This window comes from Stegostoma tigrinum, chromosome 12 (genome assembly GCF_030684315.1).
Source record: "Stegostoma tigrinum isolate sSteTig4 chromosome 12, sSteTig4.hap1, whole genome shotgun sequence".
Lineage (NCBI taxonomy): Eukaryota > Metazoa > Chordata > Chondrichthyes > Orectolobiformes > Stegostomatidae > Stegostoma > Stegostoma tigrinum.
The window spans coordinates 63,842,850-63,863,760 of NC_081365.1; the positions used below are offsets into that span (position 1 = coordinate 63,842,850).

Here is a 20,911-nt window from a genome sequence, read left to right on the forward strand (position 1 = left end):
TGCTTGTTCCTCTGTGCCTGGCAGCACCATCTCAGGAGCTAGTTCAGGGCACCAGCCTTACTTGTCTCCTATCCACCAGTAATGGCATCTGATTCTTGCCAGCCTCTCAGGACTCTCATAGCGTGTTGCTATGAGGCCACCTTTAGGGCAGCAACTTGCATTGAAAAGGAGATTTTGCCCAGAAGTTCAGGCTCTGTTTATCTCTTGTCTTAGCACTCACTCACGTTGTGCCTACCTAGATGCTGAGGCGGGCAAGAACATGTAGGGCAAGATGTTGGAAGTAGTAGTGAGAAGGGTAGAGTGTGAGGCTTGATGGGAGGTATGTACAGTAGCTGAGATAGCATGAGTGTAATGTAACAGAGAAAAGACGGTGACAATTATCTGGGCTGAGCGGAGGAGGTCAGTAACCTTCTTCCTGCAGTGCTGGGCATTCTTCCAGATGACTGAGACTGCACTGATCCAGGTTCCAACCTCAGACTATTATGTGGTTTGAAGCATATCAGTTGCCAGGCATAAAAAGTAGCATATCTTGACTAAGTTTGACTTATTCTATTCATCACAGTTCTACTGTGCTTTAATACAACAGAATCAGTGGTGCTGGTGAATTATCATGTTGCAGGGAACATGATGAGCTCCTAAAACTCTTAAACCAGAATAGTAGAAAAAAATTTAATGAGGGTCATTGTCAGAGCTTTCACTATTAATTAGATGTAAAAAATTCTACTAGTGCATGACTTCCAATAACTGGCTGACAGATATTTTAATTAAAGTTCACCTTTTATGCCACAAATGTCAATGGGATATTGCTTCTCAGTTCTGTGAGAAAACAGCGGTACATATGCTCAATTTTAGAGAACCACAGAGAGTTATCAGTCAGAACACATTTTATCTTTTGAAAATGAATAAACTCACTTGGGGTTTTGCCAAACCAAGAAATAACAGTTTTTTTTCCCTGTCCATTAGTCCCTCCCCAGCAGTGAGTGCCTATAATTGGTTGCTAATATTTTAAACGTGCAGTCATTCACATTTCAAGAGCACCTCTTGAAAGTTGGGGTAACCGAAAGGATATGTTGTGTTCAACAGTTCTATTTTGGTTCTAGAACATGCATTTGGACATATGTATTTCAGCATTTCAACTATACTGTAATTAAAACAATAGAGGAGAAGAAGAGGATAGCATTGCAATTTATTGATTTATCACCTTTTTAATTAGAATTACATGACATCCCCTATAGGAGATCTGGGACCTGTGTGTGAGAAACAAATATGCACTTGCCCAATCTTCAGACTGGAGAATCTTTAATGAACAGTGTAGAGTCTGAACTAGGAAATACTAATTGGATTATTTAATCCAATATTATATTTTAAAAAGTTGTTCAAAAAGCATTGAAACAGAGAGCAAGAAAAGTAAGATTGAGAAAAGAGACCAAAACGCAGGAGAACAGTATTTTGATTATTTTGTTTGATTTTTGAAAATCACCAATGATTAAATCTGAAATAATAAGAATTTCCACACTTATAGAAGAAAATCTGTGATGCCAGAGAAGTTATTGGCAGTAACTAAAACATATAACAGCATTTAACATGTGTTTATGTTGCAGTAAACAAGCGCTATCTTTTTTGGGAGACTTTACCTAGGAGATATGTATTCATTGAAGAAACATTGTGCCTTTCATGTTTCGACATCAAGTCCCTTGGTGAGACACAGGTGTAGCAAAGTTTCTGGAACAGCAGGGCAAGTCACAAAGTAATTACATCTGAAAGTTACTGTGATAGTTATCAGATGTTACAATTCAATATTTAATATCAATTAGCACTGTCTGCTCATTGCCACTTCTGCAGAAAAGTCTCATTCAATTTTCCTATAAAGAATCAGGCCAATTAAGCAACCTCTCTCTGATTTGATCAAGAACTGAATTTATCTTGAGGAAGCTAGAATCATCAGGTACATATCAGTGTGACCCATTTCTCACACCAGGGCAGATCAGCTGCAAGGCTGTTGTTGGTTTGGATTTGGGTAATTTCCACCATGACTTAGATGCTGAAGCAGCCTGTCTGAGTGCACCAGCTACTGGAAAACATTCTTTCTTGGACTGTTAAGTAATAGGGGACATTGCTGTCTTGGAAGTGCCATGTAATGGCTACATCCAACAAGTAGAGAACAGATAGTAAAATGATTCAATCTGTTCAATGAAAATGCATTCCATTGAGAAACAAATACTATTGCGAAATTGGTATCATACTTGGAGACAGTAAGGACTGCAGATACTGGAAGCTAGAGTCAATAAATGTGGAGCTGGAAAAGTACAGCTCATCAGACAGCATCTGAGGAGTGGAAAAGCTAACATTTTGGGCTGAAACCTATTGTCAGGACTGAGGGGGGAGGGGAACACAAATAAATAGAGAGAGTGATGAGGAGCTGGGGGAGGGTAGGTGAAATGGAGATAGTTGGAAGCAGGTAGGGGGATAGTATGGTTGGTCAATGGAAAGGGTAGAGCAGATAGGTAAGTGAGAAGCTTCCAGGCTGGGGGAGGAGAGATTTTGAAGCTGGTGAAGTCAATGGCATAGTATTTGTAGATTGGAAGGCAGGACTTTAGAATTTGTAAAATGATAGGGGGAAAGAGTGCATGATCCCTTTAAAATGTGTGTTGTTTTTATTCTTGGAGATTTTTTTAAAAAGTCTGCAGGCGACAGATGTACGGTTCTTGAAATTGAGACATTGTATCAAAGATATATGTTGTTAACAGGCAAAGCAGCATTTTTACCAAGACAACAGATTTTTGAATCTAGCCAATTAAATAGATACCAAAACCCAATTAAATTTAAATCTGTTGGTTTTGACAACCTCAGACCAATCCTATCTACCTAAAAGGGTATAAAAGAAGATGGCATTTGAAAATCAGAGTGAGAGCAAACTGCCATCTGTTGAGAGAACAGCTTTTAACAGCCATCAGCTGTAAAGAAAATGAAAATCACTGGCTCTTGCAGAAATCTCTAAGATCTCAGAGTAAGCACCATTCAAATAAAGGAATTCTGGTACTCTCAGCTCATATTCCTGATGTAAGAATTCGATAGAAGAAGATGTTCCTGAGCAGAGGACAGCAGAGAAGGCAAAGAACATTCAAGATGACTTATCTTGGCTGTAATTTTGAGAGATTAAGCTTTTTTATTTTAAAAAAAATTGGTTTCTATAAAAGTGGAACTTCTATCTATTGGAACAGCATAGGATTAGAATTTTGTTTTACTCAAAAATACTTAGTAGTTAAGGGAAATTGTTTGGTTTGTAAGTAGTTCTGTTAATTTGTTCACTGTTAGAGTTAGAGTTAAATAAATTAAATTGTACTTATTGATTGTAAGTGACTGTCAGGAGTTCATTTTATTTCACCTCTCCTTTATAGCAGATTGGGAGGTGGGAGGCAGGTTATACTTCTTTTCACATTTCTTTTAACAGCTTATGAGGTAAGGCAAGCTTCTCTGGGGATTTCAGTTTTAGTTATCGGTGGGGTCCGACTGCACCTTCGTAACAATACTCAGCAAAAAAGACCAACTAAGGAAGTCAAGAATAGTATTAGAATACAATTAGTCACAGTCAGCCATTTTGAAAATGCTGTATTTATCCATGCTCTATGCTCCCCATCCGTTAACCAGTCCTCTATCCGTAATAATATTGATTCCATACAATGTGTGGTGCTTTAGAAAATGCCTTTTGAAAATCCAAGCCCCCATAATCTACCATCCTAGTTACAGCCTGAAAAATAACTCTCAAGTTTGTCAAACAGGACTTCCTTTTCATAAAACAACATTCATTTCATTTAATTTTCTAAGTGCATTGTTAATATTTTCTGAATAATAGATTTCCACATTTCCAGATGACAGATATCAGGCTAACTGGCTTGTCATTCCTCATTTTTTCTCTCCCTAATTTCATGAATAGCAGTGTTACATTTACCAATTTTCACTTTGCAGAGACTATTTCCATATTCAAGTTTTCTGTTAATCTAAACTATGGTTTGAGAACAAAAAAAAACTTATATCCCACACTTGCACCAAATTTCAAGTTGTAATCATTTTTCATTGTCACCACTCTGTGCTCCCATTATAAACCCAGCTTCCCTCTTCCATACAAAATCTCAGCAATGTTTCCGATATACAAGATGAAGTGTAGCAACTCACCAAGTCTCCTTTAATAGTAACATCCAAAACCACAACTCCACCACTTGGAGAGACAAGGAAAGTAGGTATTTGTGAGTACCACCATTGCCAACTTCCCCTCCAAACTGCCCACCAGTGTAATTCAGAATTAAGTCATCATTTCTTTGCTTTCAATTGGTCAAAATTCTGTAAGTTCCCTGTCATCTTTGGGCCATATAGGAAATGCACCAGACAGCCTGCAGCAGTTAATGAAAGTGATCCACTGCTGCCTTCTGAAAACAGAGTAATTTGGGATGACAACCTATTGCTGACTTACCAGTTATAATCACATCCCATGAAATTAAGAAAATCCACCACCTTTACATTATTTATGACCCAAAAGGCTGAATTAGAACTCTGTGCAACATTATGTTTTGGTCTGGAAGCAAGCAATCTTAGAGAAAAATAACCTCAGCCCCTTTGAATTATAATTCTACAGGAAAGAATGGGGCCTTGAAACCTTCCTTCCCCCTATGGTCTTACAGAGCATGAAGGAAAAGAATGTGAAGAAAGCACTTTCCCACATCCTGAAAGCAAACCAAAACCTTGTTCCTCCAGGCAAAAAGGTAAAGTATCCCATAAATTAATAATGATCTACAAGGGAAAATATTTCACTGCAGTGTAAGTGCTGACACTGTCATAAGAATTCTGCAAAATTATGCAGCAACTGTGTTTCTAATACGGGAGTTGTACCACCGTTATCAGCATTATCACCGACAGAGTAGAGCACTGAGTAACAGTGATTTCAAAAGCAGTATAACATGTCTTGTGTTTTTAAGAGGTATTGCATCAGGTTTAATATCAGTTCCTCAATTAAATGAATAAAGAAATAAAAATGTAATAATACAGTGTGATTTAATGTTGTAACAAAGATATGTAGCTCAGGTTACGGTTGGATTTGTTGTTTAGCTTGCCACATTGACTGGTTTTCATGCAAACATTTCATCTCCCTTCTAGGTGACAGCATCAGTGCTGTGTTGCCACCACAAAACTCTGATGTTTTGTTCTGCTCTAAATTTATATGGCCCGGTCTGCCATGGTGGGGAGTCTTGTTTCTGGTTTTATAGTGGCATGTAGATAGGGACTATTTCAACTTGTTTGTTAATTCCATTGGCAGTTGAAAACCAGGCCTTCAGGAGTTCCTGTCATTGTCAATCAGAAACATTGTCCCAGTCAAACTGCTGTCCTTCTATGTTGGAGTGTATTGAAATGAAGGAGAGTTGGTTGTGCTGTTTTGCTCCAAGTTGGTGTTCATGTATCCTCATGCCGACCATTGCAAATGGTTATCCTAAAAACATCATCTGCCAATGCCTGGCAAACAACCAACACCAAGAAGACACTGTATGCCACAACACACTGGCCACCCTCCCCTACATTGGAAACACAACAGAACTGACTCCTACGACCTCTTGGAATAAGAATGGCACACAAACCAACAGCCACACTTACTATCAAAGACAAAAGACCCCATACCCACAATAAGCAGGACAAATGTGACATTTAAATACCGTGCAACATCTGCGAGAAACCCAACAGATGAGCAGGAAAATTGCCACCAGGATACATGAACACCAACTTGCAGCAAAATGGCACAACCAAGTCTCCCTCATTTCTGTACAGTGTGACACAGAAGGTCATCAATTTGATTGGGACAGAGTTACAGTACTAGGACAAGCAACATAAAGACAAGCACAAGAATTCCTGGAGGCCTGGTTTTCACCCACTGATGCCATTAACAAACATGTTGAAATAGTTCCCATCTACATACCACTGCGATATAAAACGGGGAACAAGGCTGCCCACCATGACAGACTGGACCATATAAATTCAGAGCGGGACAGAGCAACAGCACTTAAACGGAGGTTACACGGCATTAATGATGTCACCCAGAAGGGAAACAAAACAGTTTGCTAATACAGACTCAAACATTCCCTGTGTTAAACTAGCAACTACTTACCTTCTAGAACAATTAAGTTGCTGAAAAGTTTCAAAGCTGCAAAAAGAATACTAAAATATTCATTTTTAATGAGCCAGAACTCAATCAGACTGTATTTTGTTGAATTTTATGTTTGTTGGTAGGGCTGCGTATCCACAGATGTGAATTAAACTAATTTCCATTTTTTTTCAAACCCCAGTACAAATGTCTACATTGATGTGAACGTTAAGATTCTTGATATTTTATGTTAAGCTTTATCCAGCCGTACTCTGACACATCCAGATGTCAGCAATTCATCATCACTCCTCACTGTGCCGTTTTATCTCAAATTTAGTTTCTTACTTTCTATTGCAGCTCTCTGCACTCCAAGCCAAGGTGCACTATTTAAAGTTTCTCAGTGACTTGCGTTTGTATGGAGGCAGAGTCTTTAAAGCAATGCTAGTGGTAATGTATCTTAATTCTTCTCTGAATTTTTTTCTAGCATTGGGAATAAAAATTGTATGAATATTCAAGTTAGATAAAAGTGACTCTTCACACACAGACACACAAAGCTATCAGGGATAATATTAGATTATTGGAACAACACTGCCCACCTTTCTTATGAACAAGTCTCATGAATATAACTTCTCATACTGCTGTGTTCACCTTCCTGCGACTGCTAAAATGCGTGCTATTTAAAAATTCCCATTAAGACAAATGGTTCACTATCTTGAGTTGTCAAAGCTCTATGAACTGGAGTGTTTGACCACAATTTAGGAAAGCTTAAGCTTTAGGAAAAATTGGTTTTGGACATTTAAAATCTTCACTACAGGATATTTATTATGCTGTTCATACCTTCAGTTGTGGTTTTGCTGTCTGTAGCTCATTACGGTGTTACTGGCATAGGACAAAGTGCACTGAAGGTGTCATTGGAGTGTTTATTCAGAGAATGCGGATTTAGGAAATTCACCACTGTTACTCATTGCTTTCAGGATCTTGCAGAAGCCAAAAAAAAATCCCTTCCTTGCACAGAATGTGGTTTTGGTTGTAACTTATATTGGTAATATGAAAGTCTCTTTTCAGACCATGATGCTAAATATAGCAGCCTCAACCCAGATCCACATGGAAAAATTGTCCATCATGCAGTGTTAACTGATTCTGAATTGACAGTTTTACTCAGAGGAGCTGCTAAGTTCACGAGCTTGAGAAATGGAAAGTTCCAACCTTTCCTGTTTTGAAGTTTGGGCTATGGCTCATTGTTAGTGCAGAATGGAGCCCTGATGTACATGATCCATGACATTGTATGCCATTGCCCCAGCACTAACAGCCCTCTCTGAAAAATATAACATTTCATTTCCCTTCAGAGAAAATCTGTAAAAGGGGGAATAAATTACAACATAATTGCTTTTCAGTTTTATTGATGAGGTAGCTGACATGTAACTTATCAGCTGTAAATTACATTTAGGATGGGTCAGTAGTTAGCACAGCTGCCTCACAGAGCCAGTGGCTCAGGTTCAATTCCAGCCTTGTGCAACTGTCTATTTGGAGTTTGCACATTCTTCCGGTGTCTGCGTGGACATGACAGAATTATTCATGTTGTACTGGTGGATAAGTTCTGGAGTTGGTGTGCTGCACAGCCTACAACCACCTGTATTTGTGCAGCACCCTTAACATAGTGAGATTACCAAAATGCTTCACAGAAGCGTTATCAGTCGAGATTTGGCACTATTGTCTGTACATTCAGATTTCATATGGTTATGCATATATGTGCATGAATGTTATTGACAGTGGGTCATTCTGCTGAGGTTAGTTTCTTGATTCTGTTCATAAGGACAGAATTAAAAAGAGAACATGTGACCTATCAAGCCTTATTTTCATAAGAACACAGGGGCAGTTTCCCTAATTTGGATTCTACACAAGTCACTCAGACATTGCAATATTACTTTGGGATCTTGGTAGTTAGCATGCTAGTATGTTTGTACGAAATGACATTGTCTGGTATTTTATTAAATGCAAATATTTATGTATACACATCTACACTCAATAACACATAGGAAATATTTCCAGAGCCGCATCCAAGAAACAATGGGGCAGTGGACAAAACTGACCTCATGATCTCTAAATTCACCAACCAGAGAAAAGGTAGACCCACAGAATGGAAGCAAATAGTGAAAGCACCACTCCTCCAATTTCAGATCAGTTCTCTCCATTGCTGTTGCTGACGGGTTCGTAAAGAACCATTCTGTGATTGGATGAATGAGATGAACCACAGTGGGATGCATGACTTCTGGGTAGGGCAGCAAGATCAAAGACAAAGTGCCCACGGCCTTTGCAAACAAGGCTGTGGAGAAAGGCCAAGGTGGTCAGGAAGAGAGGACTGGAGACAAGGCTGGTTTCCTGGAGTCTTGGGGAGAAGTGAGGCTGCAAACTAGGGAGAAAGGAGCTGTGGGGAGTAGGGGAGGAGATAAAATGGCACATGAACAAAGAGAGGTGGCAAAGGGAAGGATAGAGGCTGCAAAGAAGATAAAAGGGACTGCAAAATTGTGGGCAGAGGAAGCAGGGTGGTTGGTGAGAAGAGCTACACAGAGGAGAGACAGACTCCAAGAAGAGGAGAGAATCCTATGGAAAGGGGAAGTTGGGCTGAAATGTTGACAAAGAGGCTGACAAAGGGAAAGAGGAGCTGGGAAGAGGAATGAGGGACTGCAAAGTTGGGATAGCATCTAAAAATAGACAAAGGAATATTCACCTCAGTGAGAACAGGAAAACTGAGGCCATGAATCTGTTGAAAATTCATGTGCCAACTCCAGATTAAAACTGGAGTACAGGAGCCATTATAATCCACATTATTTTTGTCCTTCTATATCATAATGAACGCTGTGTCAAAATATAATTATATTGAACAGATTTGTTTCATAAGACTTGTGTTTATATCTTATGACATCTCAAAGCATTTACACATTGTTAAGTTTGAAGTTATGTCAGAGACAAATATGCAACGGTTTAGCTGTCACCTCTCCAGTTCATGAATACTTAGAATGGTGGTTTTTGTGTACAAATTTATTGCAAATTTATACCTGTTGTCTTCTACCAATTAAAATGATATAGTATCTAAGAAATAAGTACTTTCCTTGTGTGTTGTGGCTTTAAATTTAATGTGCCATTGATGACCATTGGGATGAATTATTTGAATTCTGCTGCTGTGAGAGTACAAATCTCACATATACTAACACAAGTACAGAGGGTATTGATGCAAAGTGATTGCTTTACCTGATGAAGGAGTTAGTGAGACTCCAAAAAGGAGCCCGGACAAGCAAAAAAAGCACTGAAAATCAAAAAGAGGCCTCGAGAATTCTGAACAGCATCTCTCAGTCAAAAAGTACTTTCAGTCCTGTTCTTTGGCCCAGTAGTTTACTCCTTACCAATTGTGAACAGAACGATTTCGACACTTTTTTTTAAATCAGCATTAACCAATGTCAGGAAAAACCTTCAGGATAATAACAATGTGAAATTTGCCTTCACCAGCCCCAAAAAAAAATCAAATTGGACTCTGGGATTTCATTTCAACCTTACAGCTCACATTGTTCAAATGTGAGCAACATCACCTGATTGATGGCACATTCTTATGGTCCAGAAACAAAAGAATCAGTTGCTGCACAAAATGCCCAATCATTTTGATTTAGTTTTATTTTTATGATCCTTCAATCCCAATGATAAGTAGCCAAATACTCGAGTGTTTCTCCTGAAAAATCCACAGGAATCTTACTGCCTTTATTAACTATAACCCAGTGTATTACAGTCACAAAATGTGTACAGCAAAACTTTGTGTAATTTAGAAGGAAAATCCTTTTAACCTTAGACAACTTTTATTACCGTTTTTTCTGCATTGTACTGCTATCTTTCCTGTACACTTAGACTTACTTGCAGTTTACATTTCACTTTTAACAAAAAATTCTGCATTCTGCATAGTATGATAAATATTTATTAATGATTTCTAGCAGGTCTATCAGTATCACTACCTTGCTGATGTTCACTAGTGATATTAGCCATCTTCTGACAATCAGAAGAACAGTTGAAATTCCAGTCAGCAATCTTTTATTTCAATTGAGTGAGATATTTTATACATTTTCTTTTCAGCTATAAAACTGCAGTTCTTTTCAAGAATATCAAATAATTGATTCCAAGTGCTAATGTAAAAATCTTTGCCCATTTGTTGGTAAATTGTTGACTCACAAAGTGAAGAAACACTGAAGTCTGACCCTATTTTGTCTTTTTTCTACTGATCGTAACAGCAAGGGGAGAAACACTCTGAAGTCACTTTATTGGTGGGACCAAGATATGGAATAAGCCATGTTATCAATGCAAAAACACACCTTGTGGCATTACTGGCTGATTTCAGCCATGTCAATAAGATTGAGATGTTCTCGGAAGAAGAAAGCAATGTTAGAGTTGAACTAAATGTGTTGGATGTTAAGGTAAGAAAAGCAATTTCCTTGGAGGTGCTGAGGCAGGTGCTGTGGAATCAGTTTTAGAAGGGGAGTTGGGGTAATGAAGGGAAGAGAATGGGGAGATCGTGGATCAGGTATCAGTGAAAAAAACAACAAATTAAGTTTCAAAGTTCTTGAGCCTCTTCTAGTGACCTCATTGGTAAGTTTTAATGGTGAGAACCTTGGAAGCCTGGATTTTAAATATCTGTAACATAAACAGAAAGAGATGAAAACACACGCTTATTTTTGGTTGGGAAAACAAAATCTTGCCAGTTATAGACCTGACAAGATTTCATTTCATAGTTACTTTATCACCCTCTCAGTGGATGGATTTGATAGTTTGAATGCCAAATGGATAGATTTGGTTTTAATAATAATAGCGACTAACAATCCTGGTACAATCTGTAGTAGAGTCACTCTGAGCTTTAAAAGGAGCTTCATGTCTACTCAGTCAGTCGAGGGGGCCAATTCCCTGTGTAATTCTTTCACTATTACAAAGAGAAGGTTCGCTGATTTAATAAGTTGAAATGAACTTTTCAATCTCAGATGCAAGATTTTTAAACTGCTGTTGTGCTTTTGTTTGCAGCCCATCATATTATTAATGGAGTCAACAGATGCAATGAACCTTGCTTGCTTGACTGCTGGATACTACAGGTTGTTGGTGGATTCAAGACGCTCCATATTTAACATGGCACATGGCAAATGCACTGTGAATAATGAAGCAGGTAGCATCATTACATGTGAGCACACAATATTTCTGAATTTATTACATTGCTAAACTAATGTTTTCAATTACTTCCAGACCTCAGTGAGAGTGACTTGCATATTTAGGATGGGGTTGGTGGTGATGGTTTTGTGGGGGTTGACAGTGAGATTGATCAACTAAGACAGCTACCATGTTATGCAGAATAATACCAGCACAAGCTCAGGCCTTGTGCTGCCTAATGTAGTTCTTGGGAACTGCTTTCACAGCATGCCACATAGCGATATTATAATAAAAGCCGTGTTTTGCAACACCTGGACAACAATGATGCTGCGTGGAAGGAGAGGGGCATTTTTAAACAACTGAAGGCAGCAAACCTGATCAATGACTAATATGTGGGGCTTAATACAGCATGGATTTATATCTGTAATTTTCAACAGTGAGTGAAAAGGAGAATTCCTGCGTATAATCCATTTAAAGAAATATGAACGAGTTTAGTTGCACAAGGATACATAGGGAAATCTTTCCCAGTGGCAATCGTTTGATTGCTTTATGAAGAGGAGACAAAATTTAAATATAAGCATTGAATTTACCAATGTCTTCTAATCCCTAAGACCCAGTTTCACTTCATCCGCAGATTTGTTTACCCAGCTATTATTTATGATCATCTTCCTTGCTCCCAATAAGAACCTAGCATTGTTGTAGTGTAGGCCACTGGTAGCAATATGATACAGGTGACCATATGTGATTCTGTAAAGTGAGCTTTAGGAAGTTATCCAATAATAGAAGTCAATCACACTGATTCAATCCTGGCTCCAACCAGCCCATGCTTAGGTGCATGTGCAGACAAACACTTTCCGGTAAGGATGCTGGAATTGAGTTTTTTTTTGGTCACATATGCATACTGTCCTTTTAAAATCTAAGGAAATTTAAAGCAATGGAGATTTAAATAAACTTCCAGTCATAGTTTAAAAATAAGGCATCACTCATTTAAGACAGATGAAGAAACTTTTTTTTTGACGATTCTCTGCTTCAAAAGGCATTGTATGCAGAATCTTAAAAATTTTTAAGGCAGAGGTGAATAGGTTCTTGATTACCAACAGGATGAAAAATTATTGGGGGTCTGAAGGAATGTAGAGTTCAAATAAAGGCAGATCAGCCATGGTCTTACCAGGCTTGAGCCTTTGGAATTTATTACCATAGGAAGTAGTTGATACCAAAACGCTGAATATATTCAAGAGGCTGCCAGATACAGCACTTGGGGCAAATAGAATCAAAGGTCATGGAGTTTTTTGTTTCATGTTTGTAATGTATTCACTCTTCAATTGTGTCACCAAAACTCCCTCTGCAATCCACCTTCATAGTAATCAAAATCATTTTTCGATTGATGGATATTTTTATTCTTGGTATTCTCTTAACTGATTGCTCAGTTTGCATTTTTAAAAATTTATTATGTCACCTCAAATCAACGTCTGTGTTCAAAGAGCATCAGCAGTAGTACAAGAGGAACCAGTAAGCCAGTGGGCACAGTGGGAAGGGAGAGAATACAGGAGCGGACTTACTGCAAATTAAGACATGGGCAGCAATTTTGATGAACAAAGCTCAATGGATCAAAATGTACAATTAGCCACAGATGGTGCACACAGTCAATAAGTGCAAGTCCAAAAGCGTGCGTGCGCGCGCGCACACACACACACAAATAGGTGACCACATGAAGGTTACATTGCATCTGTGACTGATTTCTTTCATTGTAAGGAACAATCAAGGATTGAATGTTAACAAAATTGTGGCTTTGGCCTACACGGTGCAGTAAAGACCAAAGAAATCTGTTTCCTGACATAAGCCTTGAACTCATCTATTTTTTTAGAAAATAGGAGGAGGACATGGCCATTTGGCTCGTCGAGTGTGCTCCGCCATTCATCACGATCATGGCTGATCATCCAACTCAATAATCTAATCCTGCTTTCTCTCCATGACCTTTGATTCTATTTGCCCCAAGTGCTGTATCTGGCAGCCTCTTGAATATATTCAGCGTTTTGGTATCAACTACTTCCTATGGTAATGAATTCCAAAGGCTCATCACCCTCTGGGTGAAGAAATGTCTCATCTCCGTCCTAAATCGTCTACCCCAAAATCTCAGGCTGTAACTCCTGGTTATGGACACACCCACCATCAGGAACATCCCCCATGCATCTACCGTGTTTCGTCCTAATAGAATTTTATAAGTCTCTACGAGAAGCCCCTCATGCATCTGAGCTCCGGCAAAAACAATCCCATCCTAGTCAATCTCTTCTACGTTAGAGCCATAATCCCTGGAATCAGACTGGTAAACCTTCACTGCACTCCCTTGAAAGCAAGAACATCCTTCCTTAGAAAAGGAGACCAAAATTATATGTATTATTTCCAGGTGTGGTTTCACCAAGGCCCTGTGCAACTTCAAAAACACATCCCTGCTCCTGTATTGGAAACCTTGTAATGAAGGCCACAGGTTGGACAGGCAGCCAATCCATTCCAAGGAAGAATGGTTGAAACTTTAAATAAGGTTGCAAACTCTATCGTCACACATTTTATTTTTGAAATTTAGCTGCTGTTGAGCTCCTGTTAGTTCTTCTGAGCATTGGGGAGATAGTAGCTTACAAAAGACCAGAACATGGTGTACCTACCTCCTTTGTCCGAGGGTCTATGAAGTCATTGCAACTGGTCTCCATGCTCCTAATAACCTTCTCCCAAAGATCTCCAATTCCATTATGAGCCCTCCAACCTCTACTGCACCACCAGGCACCATTCCTTCTCACACTACCAACCTCTGATCCCTCTCAAAGCTTCTGAAATTGTCACCACTTTTCTAACTTAGACTGAACACCTCACTTGTCTCCCCACTTGGCCAGGGCTTGAAAGCAGGGTGACAGGTGTAAGTAGTAGTGTCACACAATATTGGGAAAGAAGAATTGAGGATTCTGGAGTGAAGCAATTAGAGATCAGGAGAGGGAAAAGGAGTAGAGGGCAGCAGGCAACAAGTGAGTGGAGTGGTGAGGAAGGCAGTCGTGGTTTAAGAGACAGGCAGCAAGTGAGAAAAAGTGATATCAATGAGGTTTTCTATGGCTAAGTTTGACCTGTGCCACTATTGATGCCAACAGCTACCTGGGATGGAGTCTCTCAATTGTGGCATCAGCAAGTGCAGCCCTGAAAAAATCTGAAGTCCAACCGAGGAAATTATACTCTTTGTTGGAGGCAAAACATGATGGCCATTGTTAAACCAGAGTAATTATAAAAGAACTGGTTTACTTAGCCAACTTCCCTTAGAAATGTGGACAGGGAAATTTATAATAGAAGTGTGAAAATAAGAGAAGAATATGATTCTAAAATTGGAACTTAATTATGCCCAGATGTCCTGGTGAAATTATGGTGTTCTGATTCCAGTAAAGCTAAAACCTGTACCTGCTTTTTCACACTCTGCACAATACTGCAAATTCTCGAGAGGTTGGTTCTTAGGTGAACTCTTAAATCGCAACAAGTTGAGGAGGGATTTCTACTTATTCCCACTTTCAGGACATTATTGTTTATTACCAAGGCTACTTGGATAACTTGCAGCTAGTTTGATAGCTCTTGTTGGAATTCTCTGTTTGTAAGAAGCATGGACTGATTTTAAGCACACAGGGGGAAAATGGATTCCTCATCATGTGGCAGCCACAAGTTCAGTCCTTTTCCCAAACAACGTGTTTGCTAATTCCAATCATGTAGTGTTGTTGTTTGATACCTTGGAGATTTTTTGGCTTAGTTTGCAACGGAATCTATGCAGGATCTATTCACATTTGTCTTACATCCATTGAGTTTCAACACTTCCTTTTGGTGATGTTAAAAACTCAGTCAGGTCAGCTGGAATACAATCATTCTTCCATGATTACTCATCCTTGAACAAAGGGTTATGTGAATGCCCATGGTGCTATGAATGTCCATAATTAATTAAATATTTAAGAGAGACTCAGGGTTGTCTGGAGATTAACATGACAAGGTCACCTGATTAGTAGCAGCCATTATAATATCATGCTTTTATCTAAATTTTAAAAGTATAGATTAAGAGTTATATTATATTGGAATTTGACAGAAATATTTCATATTGTGTGTGCTAAATAATGATGCTGATTGTTCAGAAATAACTGACTGTTTTTCTTTTTCTTAGGCCCAGAATACAAGACCAAACATAATATGCACAGCTTAGAATGGAACTATTTACCGAAAAGTTCATGCCACATCAGGGCTAAAAAAGAAGATACTCATCCATCATCCATTAGAGAATCAAAGCAGCAAAACATAGATTTCACAAATGATTCAATTTATCATGAAGATTCCAGAGGGGGGTTAATAACGGAGATTACAGATGTTCATGATCATAGTCATCTAGGGGCTGAATATATAAATACTATGGAAGCTGAAAACAAAGCTTTCAGCATGTTGTCGTCTGGGAAAGAACCTGCAAAGACAGTGCAAGAATCTCCAAGGGGAGCAAAAGTATCCTTTGTCTTCGAGGATCACAATGTAGCTGCCTTTAATCCAAGACACCTTGGTTATGAAAGATTGCTGGATGATAGCCCAAGCAATTTAGACCAACAAGCATCTATGTACTTGACCAGTGTAAGTGACATTAAATGCTCAGAGTACTCGTTCCCTGGGATCGATGTGGACAACATTGATACAAATGCTGTTTATGCAAACATCAACGATAGCAGAATATTTGCAAGTGCAGAAAACATCGAAGAGCCGTTACTACATGACATATGTTATTCAGAGACGACAGATGATGCCGAGGATGAAGATGAGGCCAGCTGTGAGGAAGATATCCCACTTGGTGAGGCAGACAAAACTGACATTCTCAATATTTCTGGATCCAGCGATGATATAATTGACTTAACATCACTTCCTCCACCTGGAGGTGATGACGACGATGAAGACGATTTTCTCCTTCATACACTGAATATAGCAATAGCTGCCCCTCCACCAGGTTTCAGAGACAACAGCTCTGATGAAGAAGATGGTCAGCATCAACCAGTGCAGAGTCCGCAAGAGACCACCCAAAACAAATGCTCTCCAAGTGATGACATCCCAGTGTCGCTCATAGATGCTATTCCTACACAGGCCGAAGACCAGAGTGGTGAGCAAGCATTAGATGATGCAGTGGTATCCACTTTGCAAGCCCTGGAGGCGCTGGCAGCGTCTGAGGAGCAGTCCATTCAGCAAACAGATGACAGTTCAGGTTCTTTCACCATAGTAACATTTATTCATTGACTGTCATAATGTTTCATCTGTAAATTTGTTAACAACTTGGAAACATTCCAGAACAAATTTTACCATCAGTGTGTCATCCCATTTTTCTGATCTGGCATGCTAATGGAACAATCTTAGTTGATATTTCATGCACTGGATGCTTATTATGCATTGAAATTTAAGAATGCTAAGCACTTTATTTAATAAACCTATTTTATTAAGATTTAAAAAGTGCCTATGATGAAGTAATTAATTGGGTGTTTATTCTCTTATGGCATACAGGTGTAGTGATATTAAGAGCTTATAGTCCTGAGTCGTCATCGGATTCTGGCAATGAAACAAACTCCTCTGAAATGACTGAAAGCTCTGAGGTAGCCTCAGCACAGAAGCATTCTGAGAGTTCCATGCATATGCTTGTGGCTACCAGCGAAGGCTATCAACAACTTCAAGAAGAGCAAACTGAATTCCCAATCTCTCAGAATGAGAATATAGGGCCCACTTCTAAAATGATTCCAAAAGCTACACATTCCATGGCTGTCCACCGGGGTAGTAACGCAAAGTCGAAAGCTGTGCCGTCGAAGCAGATACTTCCTTCGGAGGAAATTGAGATGGAGCCAGAGACAATGGAGACAAAGTCTGTCACCGACTACTTCAGCAAACTGCAGATGGGATCGCTGATGTATTCTTGCTCAAGTAAGCAAAAAAACAAGGCAGGTGATACTAGTGTCAAGATAGCACTTGATGGTACTGTATCAGTGAAAAGGCAACATGCAAACAGAAAGACAGAACTGGGCGATGACTTGTCATCCAACGGCAAATACAACACATTGATTACCAAGAACAGTCACGGCACAGCTACTTTTGACTTAGAAAGCACTACTTTCCGTAGAGAGTCACAAAGTTGGTTTCAAGTTTCAGGAGAAAAGATGACTGATCAGCATTTCCCAGGGTTAATTAACGGCAAAGGTTTTCACAAACCGTGCATACTTTCTGGAACTGAACATGAAGGGAAAGAAGCAGATACTGAAATAGATGATCGTTGCTCCTTGGCCAGCACTTCAGGGCTTGGACGTGATGAAAGCTTTCTTTCTGATACCACTTACATGTCTTCAACTAAACACCTGACTGATTCAGAAGATACGGAGCTGTTCCCTGATGATCAATCATCAGAGCTCCCGGAGGCTGAACAGAGCGTGACCAGACTTTGTGAATACCATATGACAAAAAGAATGTCCTCTTTACAAAGTGAGGGTCATTACTCTTTGCAGAGTTCCCAGTGTTCTTCAGTAGATGCAGCCTGCAGTACAGGCAGTAGTACGTGTGCCACCCCTGTGGACTCCCCCCTCTGTACAAGTGATATTAAGCACATATTATCGGAATCTTCTTTAAAAGGTCTTGGCTACATTTCTGAAGATCAACGAACACTTTTGCTTCAAAGCCATGGAACATCATATAAAGATCTACATCCCCAAGCTGAAGCCCTGTGTCATAGGAGAACAGCCCATAACACGCATGCGCCTTCAAATGCTGAACCATTATTTGGTACCATACGTGATGGGTGCCACCGAGTACCCAAGATTAAAGAAACCACAGGTACCTCAGTAAACAGCGATAATATTTACACAGATGTTGAGCTGCAACATTTAACATTTGAAAGTAAAATAGAGAGCGAGGGAAGTGATTATTTTCGAGATCAAGAAAGTAGTCCTCTTTTGTCAGATTCACCTCAGGAAGTTAGCTCTCAAAATTGTAACACAGATGTAGTGGAGAGAACACGTAAGTCCAAGTCCGATGATGGTAATAGTTTATCTCAAGAAATTAAACTAAGCACATTTCCTAATCTTAAAAACACAACATTCACTTTCCCAAATGAAAATGATGGTGTAAAAGATTATAAGAAATGTTCTAAGTATTATAGGTCTACCACATTAACATTCCCTTCATTAGTTTCAACATCTAAAGACTCATTTTCTTCCAGTAAAAATAAGTTACCTAAGAACTCACTGTGTAATTTTAGAAATATGTTTTTCACTTCCTTACCAGCCAAGCTGAGGAGGGAGAATGACTTAGTTAAACAGAGGACTCAAAAAACTAGACAGCTTGAGGAAACAATTAATAAAGAAAGGAGGCAAATTGACTGTTTTGACAGAGATGTAGGACAAGATCTGCATTCTGAGCAGTGTCTCAGTCTAAGTAAAGGAGCTGCCAGTGAGAATGATAAAGCTCTGCCTGGAGGTTTTCATGAGAAGCAGCTCTCTGCTGAGGACAAGCAGTGCAACCCAGATTGTAAATTGCAGCATGTTGTCAAGGAGGTGCTTAATGATTCTCTGTGTTTTTCTGCCACCCCTAGTGTAGCTTGCACACAGCCTGAGCAACGAGGAAGAGGAGGTGCAACTTCAGCATTCACTAATCAATTCAAAGCCGACAACATTACTCTGCCATCAAACATTTGCAGTGATACAAAGGTGCCAAGTACCTGCCGAGAGTCACCTGATCTTTCCAAAGTAGAACAAGCGCATGCAACACCACTTAATAAAACCTGTGAAGTTGGCAGAGGAAGCCTTAAAATTCCTCCCCGAAGGAAGGTGTTGAGGCGTTGCAGCAGCAGTGTTATACCAGGAATGGGAAATGTAGAAACCCTAGTAGAAAAATCAAAGACTTTCATAGGATTCCAGTATTCTGATCTCCCTGAAATACCTGATCCTCATCCTGTACAGAAAAGAGTTGAACTTCCTCTGGGCGAGAGATTATCCAAGAACCCCACGCAACGATCAGTGACAATTAAATCATCATGCTGCTCCATTACTGCTGACGGGAAGGATAGTCGGAGATCAACGGAGATGCTTTCGGTGCAAAAGGATCTCCGACACATCAAGCCATTGCCTTTTCCAAAAGTAGAGATGAGCAACTGGAAGTGTCGTGGTCCTTTTACCTATTGTTTCCTCAATAAAGACAATGATGCTGAAGATGATGACGACGACGGTTATGGCAGTAAGGGACAGTTGTCTTGCGTGGTCCAAAATCATCTCTTCTCCAGTCCACCTCAAGTACTCGGTACATCCTCCAGCTCTGCAAATGCCATGAAAGCTGTCGGACTGACCATGGAGCCTTGCCGAGTAACTGGCGACAGCAACGACAAAGAGGAGGAACAGATTAACACTAATGACATAGCATTTGCTGGCAGAATGGCCAGAATTAATGCTCTCAAGGATAAGGTGTATGCACTGCCAGGTGGATTTCTTGCAGCACAGAGAGATGCCAGCGAACTCCTTTCGCTTTTACAGGCGAGCGTTGGTAATAAAGAACACATTAAATCAGACCTCCGTCAACTCCGATTTAGCCAGTATAAACAGCTGTTGTCAGTTGAATCGAGGGAGTTGGGAAGTGCTTGCAGGAAAGTGGCTGCTGCCGAAAAAAGCCCAGAGGAAATGCTCTTAGCCATGACATCCAGCTTCCAAGTACTGTGTTGCTTAACAGAAGCCTGCATGCGATTAGTTAAAGTAATGAATTCTGAAACACAGCAACAGGAAATTGTTGCTAAGGTAGACGAGGTTGTAATGAACTATATTTGTCTGCTGAGAGCTGCTGAAGCAGTATCTGGAGCAACCCCCATTGACCCTAATGTTAAGGTTTTAGCACGACATTCAATTACCATGACGGCTATTGTAAGCACACTAACCCGTTCACTTAAAACGCTTTTAAGTAAATAAGATGCAAATTGTACTTTAAACTGTACCCTTGTAAAGCCATACATAGAGTTTACTGTAAGTGTGGGGCCACCACACGGACTGCTATAAAGGAAACTTGGTTTTGTGTACATTATGTTTTATATGAGGAGGCTGTGAAATATCCATATGTTATACAGCTCAATCTGCTAGAACTGTAATGTAATTGAAACTCCCTTTCTGATGACAAGGAAGTATAGAAAGCAATGGTATAAAAATTAGTTATTTTTCATATGGAACCCGTGCTCCAGAATGATTGAGTGGCCTGACCAAGAGTGTCAAGATCCCCTAGTACTATAACTGCCATCATGGGGGGTGGGGCGGGGGGGCGGAGGGAAGGGAAAGGGTTGGGGTGTTTGGAAGGGGTCGTCGATACTGGTCACACATGTGATGCTTCATCACTCTGTAAATAGTAATTATCTAAAATTTTAAAGTATGCTTTTTAAACAATGCAAACAATATAAACAATAAAGAATTAAATTGATCGGTTATGTCTAATTATTTTGGTAAAGCAATCAGAAAGATTGTTTTGACAAGTGTTTAGCACAAGCACACAATTAGGAAATATTCTAATCTAAGGTATGTGGAAATTATGTATCAGATGAAACAGCTATAGACTTTTTTTTAAAAT

The 20,911-nt window shown here is 39.5% G+C and overlaps 1 protein-coding gene across 8 annotated transcripts in view; it reads left to right on the forward strand.

The window, feature by feature from the left end:
- frmpd4 (FERM and PDZ domain containing 4) overlaps nt 1–20,588 on the forward strand; it is a 586,853-nt gene extending 566,265 nt beyond the window's left edge. For 6 of the 8 annotated variants that reach the window (XM_048541176.2, XM_048541177.2, XM_059650370.1 and 3 more), the window contains 7 exons: nt 4,631–4,757; nt 6,482–6,571; nt 10,396–10,578; nt 11,177–11,330; nt 15,474–16,544; nt 16,838–18,148; nt 18,906–19,020. In XM_048541176.2, coding sequence (XP_048397133.1) covers nt 4,631–4,757; nt 6,482–6,571; nt 10,396–10,578; nt 11,177–11,330; nt 15,474–16,544; nt 16,838–18,148; nt 18,906–18,910 — 2,941 coding nt within the window. In that variant the 3' untranslated portion in view covers nt 18,911–19,020. Of the gene's footprint in view, nt 1–4,630; nt 4,758–6,481; nt 6,572–10,395; nt 10,579–11,176; nt 11,331–15,473; nt 16,545–16,837; nt 18,149–18,905 lie in introns of all 8 variants that reach the window. The other 2 variants (XM_048541183.2, XM_048541178.2) reach the window with 2 other exon arrangements.
- Nucleotides 20,589–20,911: the final 323 nt, after the last annotated feature.